Source organism: Dendropsophus ebraccatus, chromosome 12 (genome assembly GCF_027789765.1).
Source record: "Dendropsophus ebraccatus isolate aDenEbr1 chromosome 12, aDenEbr1.pat, whole genome shotgun sequence".
In the NCBI taxonomy this organism is placed as follows: Eukaryota; Metazoa; Chordata; class Amphibia; order Anura; family Hylidae; genus Dendropsophus; species Dendropsophus ebraccatus.
Window position 1 is genome coordinate 81,056,536 of NC_091465.1, and position 27,937 is coordinate 81,084,472.

At 40.6% G+C, this 27,937-nt stretch overlaps 1 protein-coding gene across 1 annotated transcript; it reads right to left on the bottom strand.

Annotated features, from left to right (window-relative positions):
* Window positions 1-382: 382 nt before the first annotated feature.
* Window positions 383-27,857, bottom strand: LOC138769119 (myeloid cell surface antigen CD33-like). The gene is made up of 8 exons (XM_069947349.1): window positions 27,737-27,857; window positions 23,737-23,852; window positions 21,886-22,254; window positions 16,286-16,549; window positions 7,280-7,297; window positions 4,835-4,928; window positions 3,291-3,399; window positions 383-2,075 (listed from the first exon to the last, which is right to left on the bottom strand). The coding sequence occupies exons 2-8, from the start codon at window positions 23,777-23,779 to the stop codon at window positions 1,917-1,919; spliced, it is 1,056 nt and encodes a 351-aa protein (XP_069803450.1). The 5' UTR covers window positions 23,780-23,852; window positions 27,737-27,857; the 3' UTR covers window positions 383-1,916.
* Window positions 27,858-27,937: the final 80 nt, after the last annotated feature.

Here is a 27,937-nt window from a genome sequence, read left to right on the forward strand (position 1 = left end):
GATAGTATAATTTATGGCCACTCCATAAAATGTGCCGCTCTTCAAAGTTGCCGTCCTGAGCAGTAAACTCATCTCGCCTCATGGCAGAAGTGGCCCTGACCAGTACAAAAATACAACATTATTATTCAAACAAACAAAATTGCTAATTTTTTAAATGACACCATATTTCTGAAAGTTTTTTTTTTTTAAGTGATCAAAAAGCTTAATCCAACCCAAAATAGTATCAATAAAACTAGATATTACAGTGCAAAAAAATTAGCCTTCATACAGCCACACAAATTGAACAATAAAATGGAGCAATTTTAGGCAAGTCAATTTTTAAGAAAATTTCTTTATTTTTACAAGTAGTAAAATAAAACAATAGTAAAAAAAATTATGTTGTTGCAATTGTACTGACCCACAGAATATGAATAAGATAGAAGGGAAATTTAACTGTAAAGTGCCATTCAAAAAAATTCAAGGACCTCAAAATTTGCATTTTTGCATTTTTTTTTCCCCAATGTAACCTCACTAATATATTTTTCTCTGTTCATCATAAATTTCGTAGTCAAACAGTGCTACCACAAAGTACAATCAATCCTTCAAAAACATGGCCTCATATGGGTATGTAGAGTTATAGCTTCTAGAAGGTCAATGGAAATCCAAAAAAAGGTAATTGTTGGAGGTTAAACATGAGCATGTCAATTATTTTTGGACCTTTTTTTTGCAAACAGCGGACATTATTTTTTAGTTAGTTATATGCCGTGTTTCTTTTTTCAGCATCCTTTCTCTGTTTTTACTACTAAATTCAATGGACTTTTCAATTAAAGACACAAAGGGCGATATTCTAGGACCTGACCTAGAACAATCTACCAGCAGCTGTTATCGCACTGATGGGTGGCCAATCCTCAAAATAATGGAAGTCATTTTAGACTCAAAATGACGGACATCATTTTAAAAATTATGAATGGACAAGAAAAAACATTGTGGGAACATAAACCCTTAGCCTTAAAGTGTAACTGTTGTTTCATGCAACTTTGCAGAAATCAATAGTGCAAGTAATTATAAGAAATCTTTTTAGGCAAAAGAGCTTCCTTCTGTACTGACAAGGCTGTTTTTTAGCCTCCCTCACTTGTTATCTGCTGTTCATTATCAAGAAAAAGCAATCTACAATACAGAGGAGCAGTGCAAAGACAGGTTTGCGCTCTCCTTTATAGTCTAAAGAGGGGAAGGTGCATAGGGGGATGAAGATGCAGGAAGAGGAAATAAGCAGTCTGTGCAGTTTGCAGACTTTGTTGCCATCGAAAAACACTGTATTTGCATATTAGACTGCTCAGTGCTTGTCTGGGAACTTCTGAAGGCTTGCTACAGTGAAAGAGGATTGCAGGATCCTGGTTTTTATTGTGTCTATAGTGTATAGGAAGAAGTACAAAGGGTTGTCTATATCCAGACTGCAGTTGAGCATAGGGCCAGCAGAGACAGAGTGCAGGGTGGTAACAAGGGAAAAAGGGCTAATGATAGAATAGTCAGCCCTGCTCCTCATATGTATACACAGGATAGTGTATCCTGAAAAGTCATGTGAAATGATACTCACACTTTTATTTATCTCTAAACTTAATATATTCTGAGATGTGCGGTGTGAGATTACCAGCTTTTCACAACAACGTGATTTGGTGACACTCGGTCAGGAGCTGTCTATGTGTGGACATCCAGTGATTGTTATGTAAATAAAGATGTTTGACTGTTATTATCTGTTAATTTGGGTTCATGAGAAATTTTATTCCTTGACTTAACTAAAGGAAAGGTGATGCTGGACATATCTCTATGGGCCAAACAGAAATACTGTATACATTTCTTACTGTACAATCCTATATCAATGTTATAGAAACAACATAAATAAATATATAGGTTCTGTCGGGAGTTCACATTATGATTGGTTAAGTCTTATTCCTTTTTACTTCTGCATATTCTGTTTCTGGCTGACTTGATGGCACTTTTGAGGGTTTGACAGTGAAAGAGACAGAGGAATAGTGCAGGCCGTCTTGATCCAATGAGACATCACTTGAAATCACTTGTATATTGTTCTCTGTTTCTTTCTGTGTAACAAATACAAAATACAGTATAAATATTTTCAATACATACAGTGGCCCCTCATGTTACAATATTAATCGGTTCCAGGACGGCCATTGTATATTGCATCCTGAGACCAAAACTCTATGGAAAACTGATACTTGGTTCTGAAACCTCTAAATTTTCCTCACTAAATTAGTGATGAGCGAATACTGTTCGTTCGAATAGATATTCGATCGAATAGTAAGGTATTCAATCTATCGAATATTATCGAATAGTTCGCCAAATATTCGATAAATATTCGATAAGCATTCAAATCCCCCAGCTTCCGGTTTTTACCTCCAAGTGGTCGAATAGATGTTTTTTCAATAATCGAATACTTGTTCCCATAGACTTTAAAGGGATCGAATATCCGATCAAATATTCGAATATTCGGGAGATATTCGTACGAATATCGAATATTCGAATATTTCACTATTCGCTCATCACTACACTAAATGAGAACAAAAATTAAGATTTTAAGTAAATAGCTAACTAATATGGATAAAGCAAGTCCTTGCATACAACAGTCAGAAAGAGCTACTGGAGACGGCAAATTACTTTCTAGCTAGAGGACCAAAACATTTTCAGAGTCCTGTAAAGACGACACAAGGTCCAACAAAAAAGAAAAATGAAGATGCCCTCACCTGGTGCCCAAAAGAGCAGCTCATCCTGGCCCAGGTAAATAGCAATTAAGGACATGTAGTATCAAGCTATGTTCAGACGCTGTAAGAGACCGGCCGTTTACGGAATGGCCAGTCTCAGAAAAGATCATCCCTTTTTGCTTTTTGTATGTCATAGAGACATGTCAAAAATTTTGATTGGTCCGGGTCTGAGTGTTCATACCCATACTGATCGAGAGAACAAGTTACTAAGCGCAGTCCTCTTCTGGCTCTGTGTCACGTGATCAGTCTGGCTCATAATGTAAGACTATGGAGCCCGACTGATTATGTTGACACAGAGCGTGGAACGAACATGCTGCAGCGCGATCCTCTCCACGCTTGTTTTGACGATTGGTACAGGTCTGAACATTTACACCCCGAACGATCAAAATTTTTGTCTTATGTCTCTATGAAATGTCAAAATAGTCTAGGATGACAGGGATACTTTAAGTTAACTAAATGAAAAGTAAGATTGGACACAGCTGTACATTATGTAAGAAACAAAAATATACTATATATTATTCCCATCACTCCACATACCTTTTGTTTAGATTTGTTGGCATTCACATAAATCTCATCTGTTGGTGGTTCGGCACCAGCAGACAGTTCTTTTGTACTTTCATAAATTGTCTTTTTGGTCATTTTTTTCCTTAAAATGAATTGGGTAAGTGATTAGAGAATGAACAACAGGTTTCTATCAGAATTTCAAAAGAAAATATAAATTGTTTCCCATATTTCAACTACTATAAATATTTTACTGAAATAATCCCATTTCTGCTATAACAGCACACCATGTGGCCACGTAGGGTATTGCAAGCAAATAGAATATTATATTTTGTTTAAAATGTGCCATGAATTAGAGTTTAATTACATAGCATGGGTACGTACGTAACTGGGCAAGATAAAAACTGTCTAATATTGAAATTTAGACCAGGCAGTTTAAGAATCCATTCAGTTTACCTGGTTTAGGTTCATATCATATTGTAGTTGGCTTACTTAAAGAAAAAAGTGTGTTTCAAAATGTAAGTTCATTTTTGGTGCACACCATCCCCTTTAAAAGGAATCAATAACGACTTGGATACGACCCAAGGTGCTCACAATGTACTGTAAGTGTCAGGCCCTTGGCGAGCATGGTATCTTTTGGTATTGCGTCCGTGGAGTGCATTATATGCAATCTCGGGTCTCGTATTGTAATAAAGAGTCAAAGGGGAGAAGAAGGGTTTGCACAAGGCACGCCGCACCACTACTTCCTGCTCCCTCTTCTCTATGAATATTTTTTGCTGGTTGGCCTCCTGCTTGCTCGCACCATCACTGCAGTCTGCGCATGCACCGCTGCTTGCCGCGTGTGCACTCTTGACAGTTCTGATGTGATTGTAATCTGCACCACGGATGCATCCCCGAAAGGTACCATACTCACAAGGGGCCTACCAACTATTGAACACTGTCAGCACCTCAGGTCAGGTACAAGTGCTGACAGATTCCCTTTAAGCCATGCCCTTTTTCAGCAAACTGACACCTGCTGTATTTCCTGTGGCCTAGTCAGGCAAAGTGCAAAAGGTTAAAGGGGTTGGCTACTTTATTATAAAATTCAGTGTATAGTATTAGTAAGTGTACTGCATTTACTGACAGCAGCTCCCTGCGCACTTCAAAGAGCTAAAATGAGACTTCCCTACTCCAGGCTGTCCTGCCCTGTGGTGAATCTGTCCATAAGATGTCTGACATGGAGGAACATGTGACCATGCCCCGCCCCCTGTGTCCTCCATAAGCATATACAAGCTCAATCAGATGCATGTCCAGTAATGGCAATTTTTATTTTTGCATAAAATGTTGCAGATTTTTGGATTATACGGCTTCATGTATTTCCCCCTATTATGGCATTACACTCTGCCCAGTGGCGCTAAAAAGTTTGTGAACTCTTACGAACTTCTTTCTTTCTACAAAAACTACATCAAATTTTCACGTCTTAAATATATATATATATATATATATATATATAAATACTAAGTCAGAAATATTAGACTTGATAATTTATTAATTGTATGTGTGTGTTATTCCAGGAAGATAAAACACATATGGCATCTTACCTTATAACAAATTTGTACAGCAGAGCGGTTAAAGTGATGAGGATGATGATACCACATATAATTGCAACTGCTATATACCAGTATATACTTGTATCTGCGAATGGAAAAAAAAGAAAAATAAACTAAACAGAAACGTGTGCTAATATTATTTTGATTCAGAAATACTGTGAAACTTAAAGGGGTACTCCAGTGATTGATTTTTTTTTTCTTAGAAATTAATTGGTGTCAGAAAGTTATATAGATTTGTACTTCTTTTACTTCTTTTTAAATATCTCAAGCCAGTACTTATTAGCTGCTGTATGTCCTGAAGCTGACACAGTGCTCTCTGCTGCCACCTCTGTCTATGTCAGGAACTGTCCAGAGCAGGAGAAGTTTTTTATAGGGATTTGCTACTTCTCTCGTAGGTTCCTGACAAAGCCAATGGATAAAACTGAAAGGCTTCCTTTTCTGTGCTATCTGTATTAGTGATGAGCAAATACTGTCCGATCGAATAGATATTCGATCGAATAGTAAGGTATTTGTTCTATCGAATATTATCGAATAGTTCGCCGAATATTTGATAAATATTCGATAAGAGTTCAAATCCCCCAGCTTCCGTTTTTTACCTCAAACTGAACGAAGAGATGTTTTTCAATAATCGAATACTTGTTCCCATAGACTTTAATGGGATTGAATATTAGATCGAATATTCGAATATTCGGGAGATATTCGTACGAATATCGAATATTCGAATATTTCACTATTCGCTCATCACTAATCTGTATATATATTTTTTTAACTTCTGTATGAACTAGATTTTTTTTTTCTGTGGCAAAACTACTTAGATAAAAAGATTTGTGAGATATAACACTATAGAAATAAAAGAGATAAAAGAGTGCTGAGCGGGATCTGTCATTTAGAGAAAGGCTATGTTCACACAATGTTCTTTTTAAGTAAAGAACGGATGCTGATTGCAATTGCCTCAGCGTCCGTTCTTTACTGCAAGGACTTCAATGCAATGCCGTCTGCTGTGTTCTCACATCGTTATTCTAATGCCCGATCTTTAGAACGGGCATTAGAATAATGTGCCTGTCAATTATTTCCGGACACTATTCACTGAACAGCATCCAGAAACATCAGCTCTTCACACAATGTAATGTGCAGTGCGGCCGCACATTGCATTGGAGTGAATGGCTAATTGATTTGCGGGCACAGCCGCCGGTGCTCGCAAATCAATTGTGAAAGAAGAACGTGCCTGCAGCCGATAGGGAGGTAACGGCTGCAGGAACGGGCTGAGTGCAGCCCGGCGGCCGGGTGTTTAACAGCGTACGTTGCTATGCAACGGACGATGTTAAACATTGTGTGAACATAGCCAAAGAGAGAAGCTGAAGAGGAGGTAGGAAGAAGAAGCAAGAAGACAATGAAGAAGAAGGAAGCAGAAACAAAAAGATAGGGAGATGTATGAGAAGAAGAAGAAGAGAAGCAATGGAGAAGGAGAAATAGGGAAAAGATGCAGGAGAGAAGAGAACAGTAAAAAGGGCAAAAAGGGAAAAGAAAGACTGAGGATAAGACAAAAAGATAAGCGGCAGGGGAAAGTTATAAGAGAAAGGAAACTAAGGGGTAAAAAAAAGAAATAGGAAAAACATGGGGAAGGGTAAAGCGGGGGAGGGGGATGAGATATGAAATGAAAGGAGAAAGAAGAAATAAGAGGAGGAGTGCAAAATAGAAAGCGAGGGAGAATTGGGTGATTCAAATAAGGAAGAAGAAAGAGGAAAAAATAAATAAGGAGAATGAGGAGTAAAAGACTGCAAAAAAAGAATAAACAGGTTAGGAAGATTAAAAAAAAAAAAGAAAGAAAAGGCTTACAGAGGAAAAAAGAAGATAAGGACAAAAAGGAAAGGAGACAAAGACAGAGGAAAGAAAAGGAGGGGAAATCAGAAGGAGAGAAGAAAAAAAGAGAAGGTGAGAGGGGAGAGCAAGGGAGGAGGCTAATCAGTAAGAAGAGGAGAGTAATGCTGCGTTTACACGGAACGATTATCGTGCAAATTCGCACGATAACGATTGAATTTGAATGATAATCGTACGTGTAAACGCTGCGAACGATCAAATGACGAACGAGAAATCGTTTATTTTGATCTTACAACATGTTCCAAAATCGTCGTTCATCGTTCGCAAAAAATTTGCAGATCGTTCCTTGTAAACAGTCGTTCGCCGATTTAACCAATGTATGAGATAGGCTTAAGCGATCGCAAAACGATCGCAGAACGAATTTCCGTATGATATATTGTACCGTCTAAACGCTGACCGTTATGAAAAAAAAAAAAACGTTACTCCGACATCGTTAATTGTACAATCGGGCCAATTATCGTTTTGTGTTAACGCAGCCTAAGACTACAAAGAGGAGACAAGCGTAATATAAAATGAACAAAATAAAGAGAATAGTATAAAATAGCAGTAAATTCTTACCACTGGTCGTCATATTAGCTGCAGGTCCAGAGTCAGATGAAACAGAAAAAAGAATAAAATAGTCATGACACACCACATATTGTAAGCAGAGCAAAATACAGTGTCAGTAATACTTCAGGTGACTATATAAAGAGGATGATGATACTTCTAGTGAAAAGGGGAACACATAGGGAACATAGATCAACGGACATTTTTAACAAAACCCTACATTGCACCCCACTCGTAGGGGGGGGGGGGGCATGGTCTTAAAGGGAATTTGTCAGCTGTTATTTATGTTCTAAACTGCTGACACTGTTAAATAGCTGGTAGGTCAAGGAGACACATTGTGCCTTCCAGGTTTTACTTTTATTCCCTGGTAAAAGAGTCAAAGAGGCTTTATCAACCAGAAAAGCTGTAATCTGGAATGTCTCCTCTCTCCTCCTCTCTGCTTGATTGACACCTGGAAGCTGAGTCCCAAGCAGGGTCAGGGATGGGGGTAGTTACAGCTTGCAGTGGATCAGGAGCTCGGGAAAGCCTCTTTGACTCTTTCAGGTCTGCTCGGCCACTCAGTGATGGAGGCGTGATCCGTTTCACGTCACGTCTCGGGCCCGCGTCAGACACCGGAAACCGGGCACCGGAGCACCACGATGCAGGACCCGCCGTTGGAACTGGTGAGGTGAGTGGACGTCTTTTTCCTCGGCCACCGCCTCCCCGGTCCCAGCAAAAAAGTGCCCCCCCCCCCGCTGGAGTACCCCTTTAATGGAGAAAGGTGAGGTGGAAGGGTTGGACTCACTACAGATAAGAACTGAAAGTTTTGTTACACTACAGAGTATGAGCAAGGAGGGCAGGAAATACGTTGCGTTTTGGTTGCTGTATGTTTATGTTATGTTATTTGTGTTGATCATTAGTACATGAAGTGGGCAGGTATTACACAGGGACAAATAGGACATGTCGTTCTATACTTACCAAAGAGTACCTTATATCCCCCTGTCTGGATTGTACTTGTTAGGCACCCTAACTGGGTGCATCATTTTTAACCCTTTACAACACTTGTCTGGTATGACACATTTTATTGATATGTGTTTATTTTGTTAACTGTTAAAATTCAATAAAAATTTTCAGTAAAAATAAATAAATAAAAATACAAATAAAATACCCATCTTGATAAACTCCCCCCTTAGCGTTCTATACTTTCTGAACTATACTTCTTAGTACTTATTACTACAGTGGTGCCTTGGATTTTGAGGCTAATTTGCTCCGGGACCGTGCTTGTAATCCAAATCCATTTTCAAACCAAAGCAAATTTTCCCATAAGAAATCACTGAAATGCAGACAATTCGTTCAACACTCCGAAAATAATGTTTTTTTTTTTTTTTTTTTATTCTGAGTAACATGTAAAACTAAATAAAACAAATCCTAAGAAACAGCTGAATATGTGATATATACAGTAAATTACTGTACAGTTTAGCAGCATGTGGAGTATAACTTACTGTACAGTATAGCAGCATGTGGTGTATAATGTATAGTAACTGTATAACCACACATCAGCTGGATATGTGATATATAAGTTACTGTACAGTATAGCAGCATGTGGTATATAATGTATAGTAACTGTATAACCCTGATAACACTGCAGCTGGATATGTGATATATAAGTTACTGTACAGTATAGCAATCAGTATGTGGTATATAATGTATAGTAACTGTATAACCCTGATAACACAGCAGCAGCTGGATATGTGATATATAAATTACTGTACAGTATAGCAGCATGTGGTATATAATGTATAGTAACTGTATAACCCTGATAACACAGCAGCTGGATATGTGATATATAAGTTACTGTACAGTATAGCAGCATGTGGTGTATAATGTATAGTAACTGTATAACCCTGATAACACAGCAGCTAGATATGTGATATATAAGTTACTGTACAGTATAGCAGCATGTGGTATATAATGTATAGTAACTGTATAACCCTGATAACACAGCAGCTGGATATGTGATATATAAGTTACTGTACAGTATAGTAGCATGTGGTATATAATGTATAGTAACTGTATAACCCTGATAACACAGCAGCTGGATATGTGATATATAAGTTACTGTACAGTATAGCAGCATGTGGTGTATAATGTATAGTAACTGTATAACCCTGATAACACAGAAGCTGGATATGTGATATATAAGTTACTGTACAGTATAGCAATCAGCATGTGGTATATAATGTATAGTAACTGTATAACCCTGATAACACTGCAGCTGGATATGTGATATATAAGTTACTGTACAGTATAGCAATCAGCATGTGGTATATAATGTATAGTAACTGTATAACCCTGATAACACAGCAGCTGGATATGTAATATATAAGTTACTGTACAGTATAGCAGCATGTGGTGTATAATGTATAGTAACTGTATAACCCTGATAACACAGCAGCTGGATATGTAATATATAAGTTACTGTACAGTATAGCAATCAGCATGTGGTGTATAATGTATAGTAACTGTATAACCCTGATAACACAGCAGCTGGATATGTGATATATAAGTTACTGTACAGTATAGCAGCATGTGGTATATAATGTATAGTAACTGTATAACCCTGATAACACAGCAGCTGGATATGTAATATATAAGTTACTGTACAGTATAGCAATCAGCATGTGGTGTATAATGTATAGTAACTGTATAACCCTGATAACACAGCAGCTGGATATGTGATATATAAGTTACTGTACAGTATAGCAGCATGTGGTATATAATGTATAGTAACTGTATAACCCTGATAACACAGCAGCTGGATATGTGATATATAAGTTACTGTACAGTATAGCAATCAGCCTGTGGTGTATAATGTATAATAACTGCATAACCCTGATAACACAGCAGCAGTTTGTAGATACAGGATGGGACTGAATATCCCCATAATGCAGTAGCGTAGTACAATAGGCTAGAATAGAGAAGTAGGGCTACTGTCAGAGGTCTGGGTGGGGGAGGGGAAGCAATGGGGAAGGGGTGTGTGTTTAGCATGGACCAATCGGGAAGTGAGAATCACAGAGCTGTGCAGGAGGACAGTGACAGAAACTTCTCTATACAGCAGTGTGAACAGCTGAGTGTAAGTGCAGGCACATTATAGCAGCAGTGTGTATCGCCGAGTGTGAGTGCAGGCAGATTATAGCAGCAGTGTGTTTAGCTGAGTGTGAGTGCAGGCAGATTATAGCAGCAGTGTGTTTAGCTGAGTGTGAGTGCAGGCAGATTATAGCAGCAGTGTGTATAGCTGAGTGTAAGTGCAGGTATATTATAGCAGGAATAGAGAGGATGGGAAACACAATGACTGGCAGAGACTGCAGGAAGCATAAAGAAATGAGCAGGACATATGTGGGCGCATACATGTAGCACTCTCTCTCCGGGGCGAAAGGGGTTACAGCTGTGAAAAGATTACCTCCACAGTCCTGTCCCCTGATGTAAGCCCCAGCCTGAAGTAGATCTGCTATGATTTGGAAGGTGAGGGAGACTTCCTGGGTCAGAGTACAGTGCTGTAGACCCCACTATGCAGGCCCTGCCCCTCCCCCACTCCCCCTCCCACCCAGTACAGGGAGCTCTTGCACCAAAACAATGCTCCTAAACCAAGTCACAATTTTGAAAAACTGTGATCTCTTCTTGCAAAATGCTCTTAAACCAAGTTACTCCTTAACCAAGATACCACTGTATACTATACTTGTTTTTTCATATGTCAATCATCTTATCAACGAGTCAAACAGGCAGAGGTCCTTCCCCTCATCACTCACTATATAGACACCAAAAGGGATGACAGACGTAATACTAAATGGGTACTCCAGTAAAAAAAAAAATTATTTTTTTTTTTCAAATCAACTGGTGTCTGAAAATTATATAGATCTGTAAATTACAGTATTTTTTTTTGTTTGTTTTTTAAATCTCCAGTCTTTCAGTACTTATCAGGTGACGTTTCCCTGCAGGTAGTGGTTTATACTTCCCAGTCTTACACAGTGTTCTCTGCTGCCTCTCTGCGTGACAGAAACTGCCCAGAGCAGGAGAAATTTTCTATGGGGATTTGCTTTGGACAGTTCCTGTTATTGACTGAGGTGGCAGCAGAGAGCACTGTGTCACACTGATAAGAATACACCACTTCCTGCAGGACACACAGCAGCTGATAAGTAGTGGAAGACTGGAGATTTTTTTTTTTAATAGAATCAGTTTAGAATGGAAAGACTCTATAATAGTTATTTTCATTCTTACACACTCTGGACTTCCTGTTTCAGTTATTTTGGGTAATATTAGTTGTTCCTCATTTATTGATTTGGACAGTAACTTCCTGCTTTATAAACCACTTCATCCTCTCTATTCATTTCCTAATCAAATTTCTTTTTAATTTCTTTTTAGGAACTTTAACATCACAAATAATATTTCATCTACATGTTATACAGGGGTGTTTCAGTGCCATAAAATAAAAGGCAAATATTGTCATAATAAACAGTTGTTTTTAATTATTTTAGAAACCCACATTAGCCCTTATTTTTGTGCCATTTTTTGTGCCATTTTTGTGCTTATTTTTTTTGTGAAAAAAAATTAAATGTGTGGTAAAATTGGAAAGAAATAACAAAAACATATTTTTTTTACGCCGTTCGCCCTGGGGTAAAACTGTCTTGTTATATATGTTCCTCAAGTTGCAACGATTACAACGATATATAACATGTATAACTTTTATTTTATTTGATGGCTTTTAAAAAATTTCAAAAATATATGTTCCTTAAAATCGCTCCATTCCCAGGCTTATAGCGCTTTTATCCTTTGGTCTATGGGGCTGTGTCAGGTGTCATTTTTTGCGCCATGATGTGATCTTTCTATCGGTACCTTGATTGCGCATATGAAACTTTTTGATCACTTTTTATTACGATTTTTCTGGATTTGATGCAACCAAAAATGTGCAATTTTGCACTTTGGAATTTTTTTGCGCTTACGCAGTTTACCGTGCGAGATCAGGAATGTGATTAATTAATAGTTCGGGCGATTACGCACGCAGAAATACAAAAAATCTTTATTTATTTGTATTTATAAAATGGGAAAAGGGGGTTGATTGAAACTTTTATTAGGGGAGGGGATTATTCAATAATAATAAAACATTTTTTTTACACTTATACCAGAAGACTCCCTGGGGTTAGGGTTATTTCCTCTGGGGTTAGGGTTATTCCCCATTGGGTTAGGGTTATTTTCCCTGGGGTTAGGGTTATTTCCCCTGGGGTTAGGGTTATTCCCTCTGGGGTTAGGGTTATTCCCCATGGGGTTAGGGTTATTCCCCCTGGGGTTAGAGTTATTTCCCCTGGGGTTAGGGTTATTCCCTCTGGGGTTAGGGTTATTCCCCATGGGGTTAGGGTTATTCCCCCCGGAGTGTTGTTTATTCCCCCTTGGGTTAGGGTTATTCCCCCCTGGAGTTAGGGTTATTCCCTTTGAGGTTAGGGTTATTCCCCCTGAGGTTAGGGTATAGCCACACTGATCTCTCATAGAGATCTATGCAGTATAGTAATACTGCATTGATCAATGCTGCAGCCGAAAACAGTAGAATGTCGGGCCGGGATCAGCGGCATTACAGCGCAGACCCCGGCCAACTTCAGATGCAGGGATCGCTCCTTTGTGACAACGTCGCAGGAGGGCAATCCCCCCCACTAGACATCAGGGAATGGAAAAATCTGCTATTTAAATGCAGCTGTCAACTTTGACAACTGCATTTAAAAAGCTAATTATCGGGCACGCTGATCGGCCTGTGCCCGCTAATAGCCGCAGTGTTGGGCTGCATAAAGCACCCGGATCGCGTCGGTTCAGAGCGGGGTCGCCGTGCGGCCCCCCTCTGAACTCCCTTAATGACCTCAGGGTGTAAAGATACGGCCGTGGTCGTTAAGGGATCACTAGGAGACTATTTGCAAGTGCATTTAAAGTGTCACTGTCATTTGGGAGAACTTTTGACATGTCATAGAGACATGGGAAAAGTTTTGATTGGTCTGGATCTGAGTGTTCAGACCTGTACTGATTGGAAGAACGAGCAGGAGAGGATGCACTGCAGTGTGTCCTCTCCCTGCTCATTTTATTAATGGGGAGAGGACTCACTGCAGCGTGTCTTCTCCTGGCGCGTCCTCCCCATCGGTATGGGTCAAAAGTTTCCCTAAACAACAGTGACACTTTTAAGGGGTACTCCGGCGGGGGGGGGGGGATTTTTTTCCTGGGACCTGGGAGGAGGTGGCTGAGGCAAACAACGTCCACTCACCTCCCCGATTTTAGCGGCGGGTCCCGCTCCGGTCCCCGGTTCCCGGACGCTTCCTGGTGTCTGACACAGGCCCGAGCCGATACGTCTCAGGTCCGCTCAGCCAGTCAGTGACAGAGGCGGGATCTGAGCGGACTTGAAACGGATCCCGCCTCCGTCACTGACTGCCTGAGCGGACCTGAGACGCCACGTCTCGGGCCCGTGTCAGACACCAGGAAGCGGCCGGGGATCTTTGGCCATATCTGGTAGATTAACCCTTTATAAGTAGCTACAGAATACAGAGTCTTATTTACAGCTAGGGCTGCTCTAGACACTTGGATGAAATACACTCCATAAAGAGTGAGTCTAAATACATCTGAGTTTTTCTTATACCAATCTGTCACAGATTTGCAAAAAAACTGCATGTGTTATACTGTATGTGGAATCTGTTGCACATTTACCATTAATCACTATACGCAGATCCACCAGATACAGTGATTAAATCAATCTACAACATAATCAGCATGCTGCACTTGCAAATCTGGGGGTTAATGTCATTGTAGATTTCCACATGTGGATTTTTTTTTCCCTGCAGCAACAGATACTACAAAAGTATTTTTATTATTATATTTTTACTTAGTGATTCTCTTTCAAAGACAGCAATCATGGGCACAAACCCTCAAGTTCCTATTTGCAAATATAACTGTGCAGCTGTGTCCTCCTGTAGAAGATTAACCTTTTATAAACATCCACTGTGTATCAGCCTTGGTTACCAGGGTTGGATAATACACATGAATTTTTTTTATTTTTTTCATTTCCTTGATAATATTTAATAATATTTCTCTGTAAACTTTTCCAACTCCTGGTGGCAGACAAAGATACATGTTGCCTGAATTGCATTTCCTTGATTTACTGTCCATTAATCTTGATTAAACGTAATATTTTCTAATGTATTATGTGGACCAGCAACTTGGCAAAACTATAAAACAGGCTATATCTGCACATCCAGATTCCTACCAAGTTTTTAACAAAAAAGCTCCACTAAACTATTCAGTGGAAATAGTCATGGTCTGGCAGTATTATTTATCAACAGTATTGTGGTATTTATTGTAATGTAAAGGTACAGTAATTGGTTGCCACTGCACCAACTTCCCTAGCTCCATGTGTCAGGGCCCAGAGCTGCCTCCTCCTCAGCATCTCTTAGTGGCTAATCCGGCGTGTGCGTCTCCGCCCCCTAGGGCACGCTGACTGTCTGTGATTTAAAGGGATAGTGCATCCCTAATTGGTTAATGTGCACAAACACCTTCATACAAATTCCTGCCCTCCACTGACCTTAGTGACCTCTGCATGCTTCCTAGTGTGTGATCAAAGCTTTCCCATGATTCCTGCCTGTGGTTCCTAACCATGGTTCCTTCTGTTTGCTCGTGGTCCCAACCCATGACTGCTGTCCTGGTTCCAGCCATGAGTCCTGCTATATTCTTGCCTGCTTGTCTACATGTCTCCAGCTGCACCAGGGGCGGACACAGACTCCATAGGGCCCCTGTGTAAATAAAAATGTGCCTGCCCCCCCCCATAACCAAACCATGCCACTACATTCCTGGCTGCCACCCATCTCCACTCACTACCCACCCTGGATGGCCCCATCCACACACACAATAACCTTTCTGATCCCCCAATGATCCTCCAGGTCATCAGGTTGCCACCATCGCCAATGTACGACTGCCAGGTGACATCACTGGCTGAGACTAATAGTCCTAACCTGGAGGGCCCCTCTGTTGACCTGGGCCCCTGTGCAGTTGAACAGGCTGCACAAGTAATATGTCCACCACTGAGCTGCACCTCGCCTGCCACCACTAACAAATTAAGCCAGGGGTATCGACCTGGGGGTGACATGTAAGTCCTTCCCACCTTGTGGTTGGTGCTAGTGAAGACCAGTGGCCCCTTAGACTCCGCTCCCTGGTGCAGCTTATGCCATGGCTAGCGGTGGTACAGTGGATCCATGACCCCAGTTGTAACAGTAACATCCAGTGATAGTGTGGCGGTGTCAGGACGGGAGTTATGAGACAAGAAAAGACAGTGGGCCCTAAAGCTGAACCCAGACACTGTCCCTACCTACTTGCCTCAGTCGGCCCTAGGCGGCCGCGGACAACTACAAAGACGTGCCCTACACTTAATACGTTTAACACTGAACAAGACAGACAAACACAATATGGGACAGTCGACAATCCAGGTCAGAACCAAACGGACTACGCAGTACAAAATCAGGAAGCAAACGGATAGTAAAAAGGTCAAGCGGGAGGTCAAGTAACGAGTAGCAATCAGAGGGGTTAGGGACTGACAGACTGCTGGCACACTATATACAGGACCAGGAGCCTGGACCAGAACATCATTGGTCGGGACTCCTGAGTCCTGATCCATTACACATGCTGCGCTGCAGGCTGAGTGACAGATGCCGTTCAGCTGAGCAGCCGCACGTCAATGGAGCCTGCAGCCAGGGACGCCGTCGGGTATCCATGACGTCACGCGGCCCTGGCAGGGAAGGCAGTGCTGCACTCTAGCCAGGGAAGACGTCGCTGGAGCGCGGTCAGGTAAGTTCCTGACAGGTGGTTACCCCTCCTGTGGGGTATTATTGGTATTTTTAGTCTTGGTATACTCTGTTTTGTTTAATAATAGTATGGAGACGATGTATAAGGTGATCATTTGTTCTTGTCTACTGGTGTTATTTGTATCACTATTTTGTAAAGTATTATCATAAATCTGGTACTTACAGGACACATCAAGAAGAATGGTTTTCTTAGTTGTGTTCCCCCTGGAATTTGTCATTTCACATGTGATGGTTTTCTGGTGATCATCTGGAGATGGGGTAAATGTTATAGTAGATGTATTCTTCCAGATACCGGACACATCACTCTTCTTCCATTGGATAACTAAGGATGCGGCAGAGCAGTTCCCAGGAGGAGAGCAGGTCACTGTCTTATCTATACCAGCAGTCACTGTCCCAAGATCTGAGATGACTGGTTCTTCTGTGAGATCTACAGGCAGTGAAAAGTAAAATTTATAATATATTATACCCCATTTTAATCAAAAATCTACTTTATTGTATCCAACAGAAATAGTTGTGAGTCTTTAAAGGGGAACCAAGGCATTTTTTCGTTCAAATCAACCGGTGTTGAACGCTATGTAGATTTGTAATTTATTTCTATTTAAAAGTCCTAAGTCTTCCAGTACTTATCAGTTGCTGTATGCCCTGCCTGAAGTGGTGTATTCTTTCCAGTTTGATACAGTGCTCTCTGCTGCAACCTCTGTCCATGTCAGGAACTGTCCAGAGCAGGAGCAAATCCCCATGGAAAACCTTTCCTGCTCTGGACAGTTCCTGACATGGACAGAGTAGACTGCAGAGAGCACTGTGTATAGCGTGTGAACATAGACTTAAACTAAAGAACATAATTTTTACTTGATTTGAAATTTGTCTACTGTACTAAGTCTGGTTCTGTATTATGCTTTGTTCTGGTACTGTATTTATTGGGCTTTGTTCTGGTTCAGTATTCATGCACTGAGCTTGGATCTAGTAATAAGTCTAGTACTGTAGTTATGTACTTAACTTAGCTTGGCTACTGTATTTCATACTGAGCTTTGTACGGGTACTGTATGCACTGTATATTTTTTACATGTTTTTTTGGCAGCATATTTATAAATATACTTTCATTCTGGGGCAATAGGATTGCTGAGAGACAATTTCTTTTCACTGCAGTCTGACGCCTTGAGGTCAAGGAGGTCCAATTGCCTTCCATGATAGATTTGCTCTTACAGTCTGCTATAGGCAGATGACTAATAAATTAAAGGGGTATTCCCTCAAGAGCTAAAAAATAAAATGCTCCTAAACCTGGCTAGTGTTACTCGCCAAGTCCCCCTGAGTATTTTGAGCCATCTCCTGTCTTTCTAGCTGCTGCCGTTCCTGGGTTACAAGTTTTTCTGAAAGCCTGTCTACACCAAAGATGGCGCCAGCCAGGAAACTACACTTCCCATCATGCAGTGCTTCTCCCTGATTGGTTTGTTTGTACTCGCCCCTTTAGCTTTCTTTCCTGCCAATTGCTGGTCATTACTACATTGCACAGTAAACACAGTGATCATGGGGGGCACACAATAATCTGTCATCATCTGCTCTCACCTGCACCGAGTCACAGGAGCCCGATGCTACTGATGTCTCCGTCTCCCTCACTGTTTGCCACCCCCGCCACATGGCACGCTGCGCACAGTGAGGGAGACAGGAGACGGAAGATGGAGACATCTGCAGTAGGGTGATCCAGTGTTGTGTAAGGGAGAAGCATCATCCCTACACAACCATGGAGGAAGTAGTGGTAGCACAGCGGTACCTTGCGGCCTCAAAGCAGCAGAAAGAGATTTTACTAATGTTCATACCTATCTTGCAGCAGGCCAGGGAGACCGTGGAGGCAGTCAGTGACAGCGTCCACTGTTCACGCCACTACTCAAGCTCGGGGATCCAGCCCTGGGCTGGAGTGGCGGGTGCCGTTGCTGTCATTCGACGTCTCAAAGGACTCCATGACCTGCTGCAGGATAGGTCGAAACTTTAGGAACATCTCTCTCTGCTGCAGCTAGGCCGCAAGGTACTGTCAGGGTGAAGGAGACATAGCATGGGGAGAAGCTAGGGGAACTGGAGGAAGGAAAGCGCTCTTAGTGGATCACATGTCCTCCCTCTCTTCAGTGGGCAGGGTTAGAAGCACTCACCTAGCCCATTGAAGAGATGGAGGACACCTGATCCCCGACACATAAGGTAGGGCAAAGGAGTAAGTAGGTTTTCGATTTTATGCCTCCAGATGGGGTGAATGCACCTAAATAGCAGAAAAACAGTGAAAAACCAATTATATGCTGATTTTACAAAGATAGAAATCCGTTTATAGGTGCAAAAATGATTGCTTGAAATTGAATAAGCAAATAGATAATTAGTGTAAAAGTCCCCGAGGATTAGGGATGGTCCGAACCTGCCGAGGTTCGGGTTTGTATGAACCCGAACTCTCGGCAATGATTTCCGCCTGGAAAACTGTGATACAGCCATAGCCATAGTCTGTATCCCAGTTTTCCAGGCGGTCCTCCCACTGTATCCACCCGCTGCACGGAGCGGCCAGACAGCGGGAATCTGATGCCTTGGCAGGTTCGGACCATCCTTACCTAGGATCTTAAAAATAGGTTAAAAAAGAGTCCAAAAACTTTTCATTATCTATCTATCTATCTATCGATCTATCTATCTCTCTCCTATCTATTGTCTATCTATCTATCTATCTCCTATCTATCTATCTATCTATCTATCTATCTATCTATCTATCTCCTATCTATCTATCTATCTATCTATCTATCTATCTATCTCCTATCTATCTATCTATCTATCTATCTATCTATCTATCTATCTATCTATCGAGTTTGTATCTTGGAGCAGCACTACCAGATAACGTAATGTGGGTGCCAGCGGGCAGCCGAGACGGAGGTCGTTGAAACGTCGCTTCTGACTACTTTGTGCTGTTTCACTATGCAATAAATCACGTTTGCTTTTGCTAACCTGGACTGCTGTGGGAATTTCTACGTATATCTATCTATCTTTCTATCTAGCGAAAAAGATAAAGAGCAGCACTGCTTAGGGATTGCAGGTGCCTGCGGTCCAAGTCCTGACCAAGGACCGATTTAAATATCAGCAGAAAGTCCGCGGCACACAATAGTATAAGTGAAAATTAAATGTGGTTTATTCCATAGTGCAGCAATCCAGACGCAACGTTTCGGTGATTACATATCACCATTTTCAAGCGTATCAAGTGAAACATTAATGCAACATATATAGTGAAATCAACAACATGATTGGTGTACAATAATTAGCAAACGAATGGACTTACCTGTGTCCAAACACTGTAGTGAAATGAAACACACGGAAGGTGACCTAAAAGTTATGATCATTGACAGGGTACCACCATTAAAATATGGGGGTGACAGACTGATGCTACTAAAAAAGAGAGAACTGGAATGGATTCACAGATTAGGGGCTTTAACCCCACAGGGACTGAATGTGGAATATAAAATCAGTAACAAGATGTTGAAGTGATCTTCTAATCCACTTGCCTATTTTTTTCTGACTTTTCACACTGAGTATTCCAATTATGTGAAACATGTGTACAATATTATGAATTCTTACCTATATACTTTGTGTATTACAAATCTTATTTTTGCGCTGTAGGATAAGGACTCACCACACTAACCCGTTTTGAATGTCTTCTACTCACCTCCTCTCGGACATCCTGTGGAGCAACAGTTTTGGAAGGAGAAGGTCACACGATGCGGTAGAGATGCGTTTCCCTTAATGGACCTGGAGAGGTCCGTGTCACTGGCCTCGCTCCAAGGAAGGTAATGCTGCCCCTCACAGGGCTGGTATTTGATTCCTAGGTGGCGGGGGACCTATACGATCCTTAATTGGACCGCAAAGTCCTGGGGCCGTGTGACAAACAGATAAGCTTCCTGACAACTACTGCAGTGACACTCCTTGATGCGCTCCCGGCTCCAGTCTCTATGACAACACAGGACGCGAGGGAGGCCGATGTATTACGCATGCGCGAACTTACAGACATCCCGTTGGAGAAGTGGTGAGCCCGGATCCGACAGCAACTTAATTCTACTCTTATTTTTCATTATAACTTATGAATGTTTCCGAATATGTGATGGAATGTCACCTTTTCAAGAGGTCACACTCTTTTTCACTACACTTTGGTGACACACGGACTTGCACGGACTATTTGCCTATCACAATGGCCATGAAGCCCATGTGACTTAAAATCACCAACACGGACTTTTACGCCCACACTGGGCGGTGAAGATTTTCTTACCAATAAGAATATACGTGACACAGTTGTTCTTTGTTTGCTAATTATTGTACACCAATCATGTTGTTGATTTCACTATATATGTTGCATTAATGTTTCACTTGATACGCTTGAAAATGGTGATATGTAATCACCGAAACGTTGCGTCTGGATTGCTGCACTATGGAATAAACCACATTTAATTTTCACTTATACTATTGTGTGCCGCGGACTTTCTGCTGATATCTATCTATCTATCTATCTATCTATCTATCTATCTATCTATCTATCTCCTATCTATCTATCTATCTATCTATCTATCTATCTATCTATCTATCTATCTATCTATCCATCCATCTATCTATCTATCTATCTATCTATCTATCTATCTATCTATCTATCTATCTATCATCCCCTCTGCAATTAAATTTTAAATTACCCTCCACCAATTTTTCTTTATACAAAACTACAAAAAAGCAAACACTTAAATATATTCGGTATTTTCACATACAGAAATGTACACACTGTTAAAACTGTTATGACGTTAATAAAGGTTAGCCCTCCCCCCTCCCCCCCAACCAAACCCTCATATGGCTGTTCAGATGACAAAATAAAGGTGTTCCTGCTCCAAGAAGGAGAAGAGTTGAGATGAAGAAACCTGAGGGGGCAGTATTTGAATACCGGTGCAGCTTATTTCTTCAGCCATCGCTAATCAAATGCCGCACCCTAAGGTTTTTTCATCTCTAGAAAGGGACAAAAATAACAAAAAATCACTGAGGAGTTACTAACCTTGGTTTTCCCAATAATTATAGATCAGCTTGGTTCTGGTACCACATACTGTATATCAGCTTAGTTCTGGTACTGTCTTTATGTTCTAAATTATTAGGAATTATTTTCATTAGGATATGGTTTATGTGATACCATATCTGTAGAATTTGTGATAAGCCTTTGTATTTAGATGTGTAAATTCCCTAGGACATTTTTTGAGCCATGCCATGTACTTTCTCCTCTTCAAAATGTGCAGTCCATCTAAATGACCCTTGCAAGCCAACAAACATGCACATTCAAATAATAATAATAATAATAATAATAATAATAATAATAATAATAATAATAATAATAATTATTATTATTATTATTATTATTATTATTATTATTATTATTATTATTATTCTCACCCTCCATTACTGCACGAATGCATAATAAGATTATGTAGGGTTTGCTTGTAGCCTGAATTCACAGAGGCACATACAGTAGATCTACACAGGGGCTTGGGTAAAGCTGTATTTTTTGATATTTTTATGGTTCTTTGGATCAATGTTAGTTGTAATATAGCCTGTAAATGCTATTTTGTAGCTTATACCACTATAGGTAACTAATCACTACCGCTACAAGAGTTACAACCTCCATCAATGTGATATGAGATGTATAGCCCAGTCACATATATATCACATATAGGCCCCAGTAATATCAGATGTTACTGCAGGATCCTGCACATCACTCACACTTACCAGTCACTGTAATAGCGGTTGTTGTTTCTCCATAATAATTATATTTCACTGGACTGTCTTTGCTTTCTTCAAATCTAAAGTAATATTCCCCCTCATCTTCCCTCCCGGCATCAGTTATGGTCAGGGTGCAGTCTCCACTATCCGGATTTCCCTTCAGATAGAAGTTCGGTTTCTTCACATCACTGGATTTATCATTAGTGGCCACAATATCACCTGTATGGAGAGGCATCCGTCTCCAGTATCCAGTGGTATTACTGAATGTGTTTCTATTATCAGCAGTAAAGTTACAAGGAATGGTGACACAGAGACCCTCCTGTACACTGACACTAGGAGACACTTGGATAGTATAGCCTGGGAGACTTGTGATACCTGTAGAAGGATAAAATATGGCATTATTACATAGTAGATATTACATTGAGCAGGTATTCTCTATAGACATTGGCAATGGGTTTTTATTCTTTGCTTCTTCGTTTCTTTAATAATTCAGTAAACCTCAAACTATTCTTAAGACCAAAATGCTGTTTTTGCAATATCGTAATATACAATAGTCTTTACTGTGACATACAGACAAATCAAAAGTTTGGATCAGTCAGGGTAAGAGTGTGCGGCAGAAGACTTCTCCCCCCTCCTGAGTTGAGCTCGTTGCAGGAATTATAATAGAGCTCATCTCCTGCAATGAAACAGACTGAGCGCTAAACAGAGGAGTGGGGGAACACTGCTATACAATTCTCCAAGGTATATGCAATGATATATGGTATAATAATGGTATATGCTGATGTCCTTATCTCTGCCCCCTCTCCTTGGTCCCCTGTCGCTGTTACTATCTTGTAAAAGCAGCAGGGGAGAGAGGGTAGGGGGCAGAACTCGTGGGCACGCGCCTTCCTTCCAGACCCCCGCCGGCCTCCATAGCCTGAGGCTTCCGGTTTCCATGGCAGCCATTGGGGCTCTGCGATCATTTCGGAGAGCCCTGATGGACAGTGGACAGAGAATTCTCTCTCTGTAGAGGGAGCATTCTCTATTTGGAGCCCTATAGATGCTGCGGTCTTCCTGACTAAAGTATCCATAGGGTTAACTCTTAGCACCGTAGCGCGGCTGGAGCTTGTATTACCCACCTAGGATGAGTAGCTCGCAACTAGAGGGAATAAGGCTGTCAGATTTAAAGTAATCCATGAGTACGAGTTTTCTCTATCTCTTCTTCTACACACCTCTACTGTTCTAGCAGAGTACACTTCTACCTTGGGCAGGGCCCCTCTGGCAACTCCTCTCCTCTACTCTCTCTAATGCATAGCACCTTCTTACTACAAGCACCTGGTCTCTACCTCACTTACTAGTACCTGAGTTATCACAAGATCGTAACTGTTGTATTGCACTGGACTGTATTGCTACCACAAGTATTTTTCTTGTATTGTAAATTATTCCACTCTGCAGAAGCACTGGACTCTTGCTTATCTCTTCCACACCCGCACACATATTACTACACTTGGGTTAATTTCTTTCAGTGTTAGGGAGGTGCCAAATCATCCAGGGTGGGTCCTATACCACTCCAGGCTACCGTGACAAGTGCCTAAGTGACCCTAGACTCGCTCAGCTATCACACCAATGTAACAGCTGACCTGGCTGTTTTGATATTTCTATGTGACATTTCAAAAGTTTTTTTTTTTTTTTTGTAATGACAAGAACACATTAAGCTCTTTGTTTGACAAACAGACAATAAATCTTTCAGGTCAAACCACTTCAAAAACATACAATACCTACAATATCAATACCTACAATATATTTTATACCATTATAACTTGAATGTGTCAAAACAGAACTTTTTTTTTACAAAGGATATCAGTATATTGTACTTACCTTTCCATAAGAGAGGGAGGATAACCACAAGACTGACCCACATGCTGCTGGGCTTTATCTGCCTCCTCCTGATACTGGGATGGATCCTGGGCTGAGATCAGTATGGATTGTAAATTCTATGGAACAAATTAGAAGGATACTTTATGTGTATTACTGAAAAAGATTCTGATTTCCCTTTAACTAATATAATACTGTCATATAACAGGGCTCTCCTCTCTGTTCCTCTGACCTGGAATTGTTAACATTCACATAGAGACAAACCAGGTGGAGATAACTGGAGATGGACACAAGTCCAGGGTCGTTGAACTCAGTACTAGCTGTATAAATAAGCCTTTAGCTTCTTCCTCTAGGGTTCATTTCCCTATAATAATGTGTTCAGTTAACAAACGTCTACATACCATATAGTGCATACATACAAAGAATGATCTGTGTATAAGAGAAACAAAGCAGCCATCCATACTATGATACTATATTACTATTTGTTAACCAGAACATTCATATTTGGGAAAGAAAATAGAATAATAGTGACATTGTGACCCTATGTGTCAATGATGGTGATATTGATTTAAATATTTATATATTTTAACCTATTGGTTGTGCTGAACAACAAATATAGTTGTAAACACTTGTAAATGTGCCTGTCTGTATGAAACTCGGCAAGGTTCTTGGCTTGTGGTATACCGCCAAGAGTGCACATTTAGTCAGGTTTTGTATTTGAATTCTATGTTTTATTTGCACTAGTATGAACAGGTTTACTGCTTCTGCTCTGGTGATTGATTTCTTACCATACCTATCTCTTCCCTGCTGAGTTCTTTCTGGCCACTTTATAGTTAAAGGAGAAGTCCAGACATTTTTAAAAATTATTCAGGTGGCAGGGGGGAATTTGATCAGGAGTATGAATTTACATCTCCCCGTGGCTGCCGAGAGCAGCGGGACCAGCCTCGGGACCCCCACCAGGCTCGAGGATCTCTGATGCCAAGACTCTGCTGATGGACTGGCTCCAGTCACTGACTGGCTGATGGACTGTCCATCAGCCAGGACAGCCATTTTCCCCTGAGCCGTGATGTCATAACAACTTGGACGAAAATGCCCTCTGTCACTGCTCCACGTACCTGGCTCGGCTCCCTATCTGCAGCCAAGACATGCACCTAGGGCTGAGCAATGGTGGGATCTGTATTTGATCTGTACCACGGGAACTATGGTAGTGCATGGCTGACATCAGAGCCATGTACCAAGTACTGAGAAGAACAGATGCTGAAGGCCAAGGGCGAACTGAATGATCACCTGATTAGATTTCTGTTCATTTAATTTGTGGTTTTTTAATTGATACCAATTAACTATTAACCCTTCTATTTCTGAAAGCTTTTTACTGTGAAGCATATTCCTACACCCGCCTAAACCGTCTACACAGTACTGTACATTACAGGAATTAAGAATGGAGAACTTTAGGGTCTACTAAACCATGTAACTCATCTCAAGCAAGCCGGTGGTTAACATGTTGTAATGTCTGCATACATCGATTTCCTGAGGCAGCTCGGACTTTTCACAAAGTTAATTTTTACCTTGTTATGTTGGAGGAATGTGTTCCAACTTCTCGTCATAGGCAAACAAAAGAAATTCTAAAGTATTGTGAAGAACTACTCTAGCTACACTAATACTAAAGGTATTGTATAAGAGAAGAGCAGCAATGAACATAATAATACCACATCTAAATATTCTTTCACCTTTAGTGACATTAAAGGGGTACTTTTTCTTTCAAATCAAATGGTTTCAGAAAGTTATATGTCCAGAGCAGGAGAGGTTTTCTATTGGGATTTGCTGCTGTTGTCACAATGGAAAGAATCCACCACTTCCTGGAGGACATACAGCAGCTGATAAGTATTACAAAAGGACACTGGTTGACCGCAGAGACACCATCACATGTCTTAACGTCAGTGTATTCTAGAACATTGCCCCCTGGGAAATCAAATATGCAAAAGAACACTGCAGAGACACCATCACATGTCTCAACGTCAGTGAACTAGAAACCTACTCCACACTGATGAGGGGCAAATACCCCGAAACAGGTGTCTGTGGATGGATACCTTGCTTGGGTGGTTTCTTTGATTGGAGACATTCCTTGGCTTGGTTTTTCCTTCCCGGAGGAAGGTCTGGCTTGTTCACTGACGTTGAGACATGTGATGTTGTCTCTGCAGTGTTCTTTTGCAGATAAGTACTACAAGACTGGAGATTTTTAAATACAGCATAAGTAATTTACAAATCTATATAACGTTCTGACACCAGTTGATTTATATTTGCAGGAGTACCTCTATAAAAGGGTTACCAGGATAGGTCAGTCACTGATCACTTAGTAGCCATATCAATCTGCCACATTACACAGTGAACATAGTCGGCTCCATTTACTATATAGTGGTGGTGACCTGTAACTTCAGTTCTGCTCCTGTTCAAGTTAAAGGCAGCTGAGCTGCAGCAACCGGGTCCTACACAGTGAGTGGAGGCAACGGAGGCAACGGCTTCCGGCTCAGCGTAGTGTTGGTTGAGAACTTCTGATCGAGGGGAAATCCGGTGTCAGCACCCTGCTGATCAGTGACTGATGACCTATCCTGTTGATAGAACATTTTGCCTGGAAACCTCCTTTAAGACTAAGGCTCCACAGACAGTTTTGTTTGACTATGAAAAAAGTTAGAAATTCCAGTTGTTCTCATGAAAATTTTTCTGCCTAGAAAAACATTGTGGTCATGTACACGACACAGTAATCTGAGACTCTAAGAAGGCTCACAGGCTACAAGTGACCAAAGGGTCTGTGGTGATTTAGCCAAATATGAATCCTTTGTCCATTCAGGGAATACAGGGTGTCATAAAAGGTTTAGTGATGAGCGAATACTGTTCGGTCAAATAGATATTCGATCGAATAGTGAGATATTTGAATACTCGATATTCGTACGAATATCCCGCGAATATTCAATAAATATTCAATAAGCGTTCAAATCCCCCAGCTTCCGGTTTTACCCTCCAAATGGTCAAATAGATGTTTTTCACTAATCAAATACTTGTTCCCATAGACTTTAATGGGATTGAATATTCGATCGAATATTTGAATATTGGGATATTTGTACGAATAGCGAATATTCGCTCATCACTAAAAAGGTTATGTGCAAAAGTCAAAAAAATAAATAAATATATATTAATAGGTCAACACTAAAACCATTCCTGAAGTGATCTCATGTGCAAAATTCTGTGATATAAGGCTAGGTTCACACTACGTTTTTGCAATCCTTTTTTTGCAAGAAACGGATGAAAAATGGATGAAAGAACGGATGCATTTGTGTGCATCTGTTTTGATCTGTTTTTCCATTGACTTACATTGTAAAAAAAAAGGATCCGTTTTTTTTTTTTTTTTTTTTTTGAGGGACACAAAAGTAGTGTCAGCTGCGTTTTTGTGTCCGTCAAAAAAAACTGATCCATTTTCTTTATACAATGGAAGTCAATGGAAAAACAGATCAAAACGGATGCACACAAATGCATCCATTTTTTCCATCCGAAAAAACGGATTGCAAAAACGCAGTGTGAACCTAGCCTAACTTGACAGATCTGAATTTGTTCCTACTGCAGTGCCAAATCCCCTATATATATATATATATATATATATATATATATATATATATATATATATATATATTAACATTCTGACTGTTTGCTGTAACCACTAGGGGGAGCTTAGGAGCTTCTGCTCTTAGACTTATTATTGCAATGGAATCTATATACAGAAGCTTCTAGGCTCCCTCTAGTGGTGGCTGCTGGTAGGCAGAACTTTGTCATTAGTGGAGGCAGGAGATTTTGAGCTCTGTATCAGAACAGAAACAGAAACAGAGATTCAACCCCTATGAAATTATATTATAATCAGACAGAATAGTGGCAAATAGTTCACATTTACCGTATACTAAAGGGGTTATCCAGGGGGCAAACACCCTCCCCCCCGCAAAAAAAAAAAAAGTCTTACCTGTTCTGTTACTCTCTCTTTATGTTTCTGCAGTATCCCTTCTGAGTCTAGTGGCGGCACCATTTTATGCACAGTGCATGGTAGATGAAGGTCATAGTACTAATTTCCCTTTAGGGTCCAGGAAATTCACTTTATACCTCTGATTATTAATGAACAGAACTATAGAACTATAGAAGATAATAAGGTTTTCCTATTATCCAT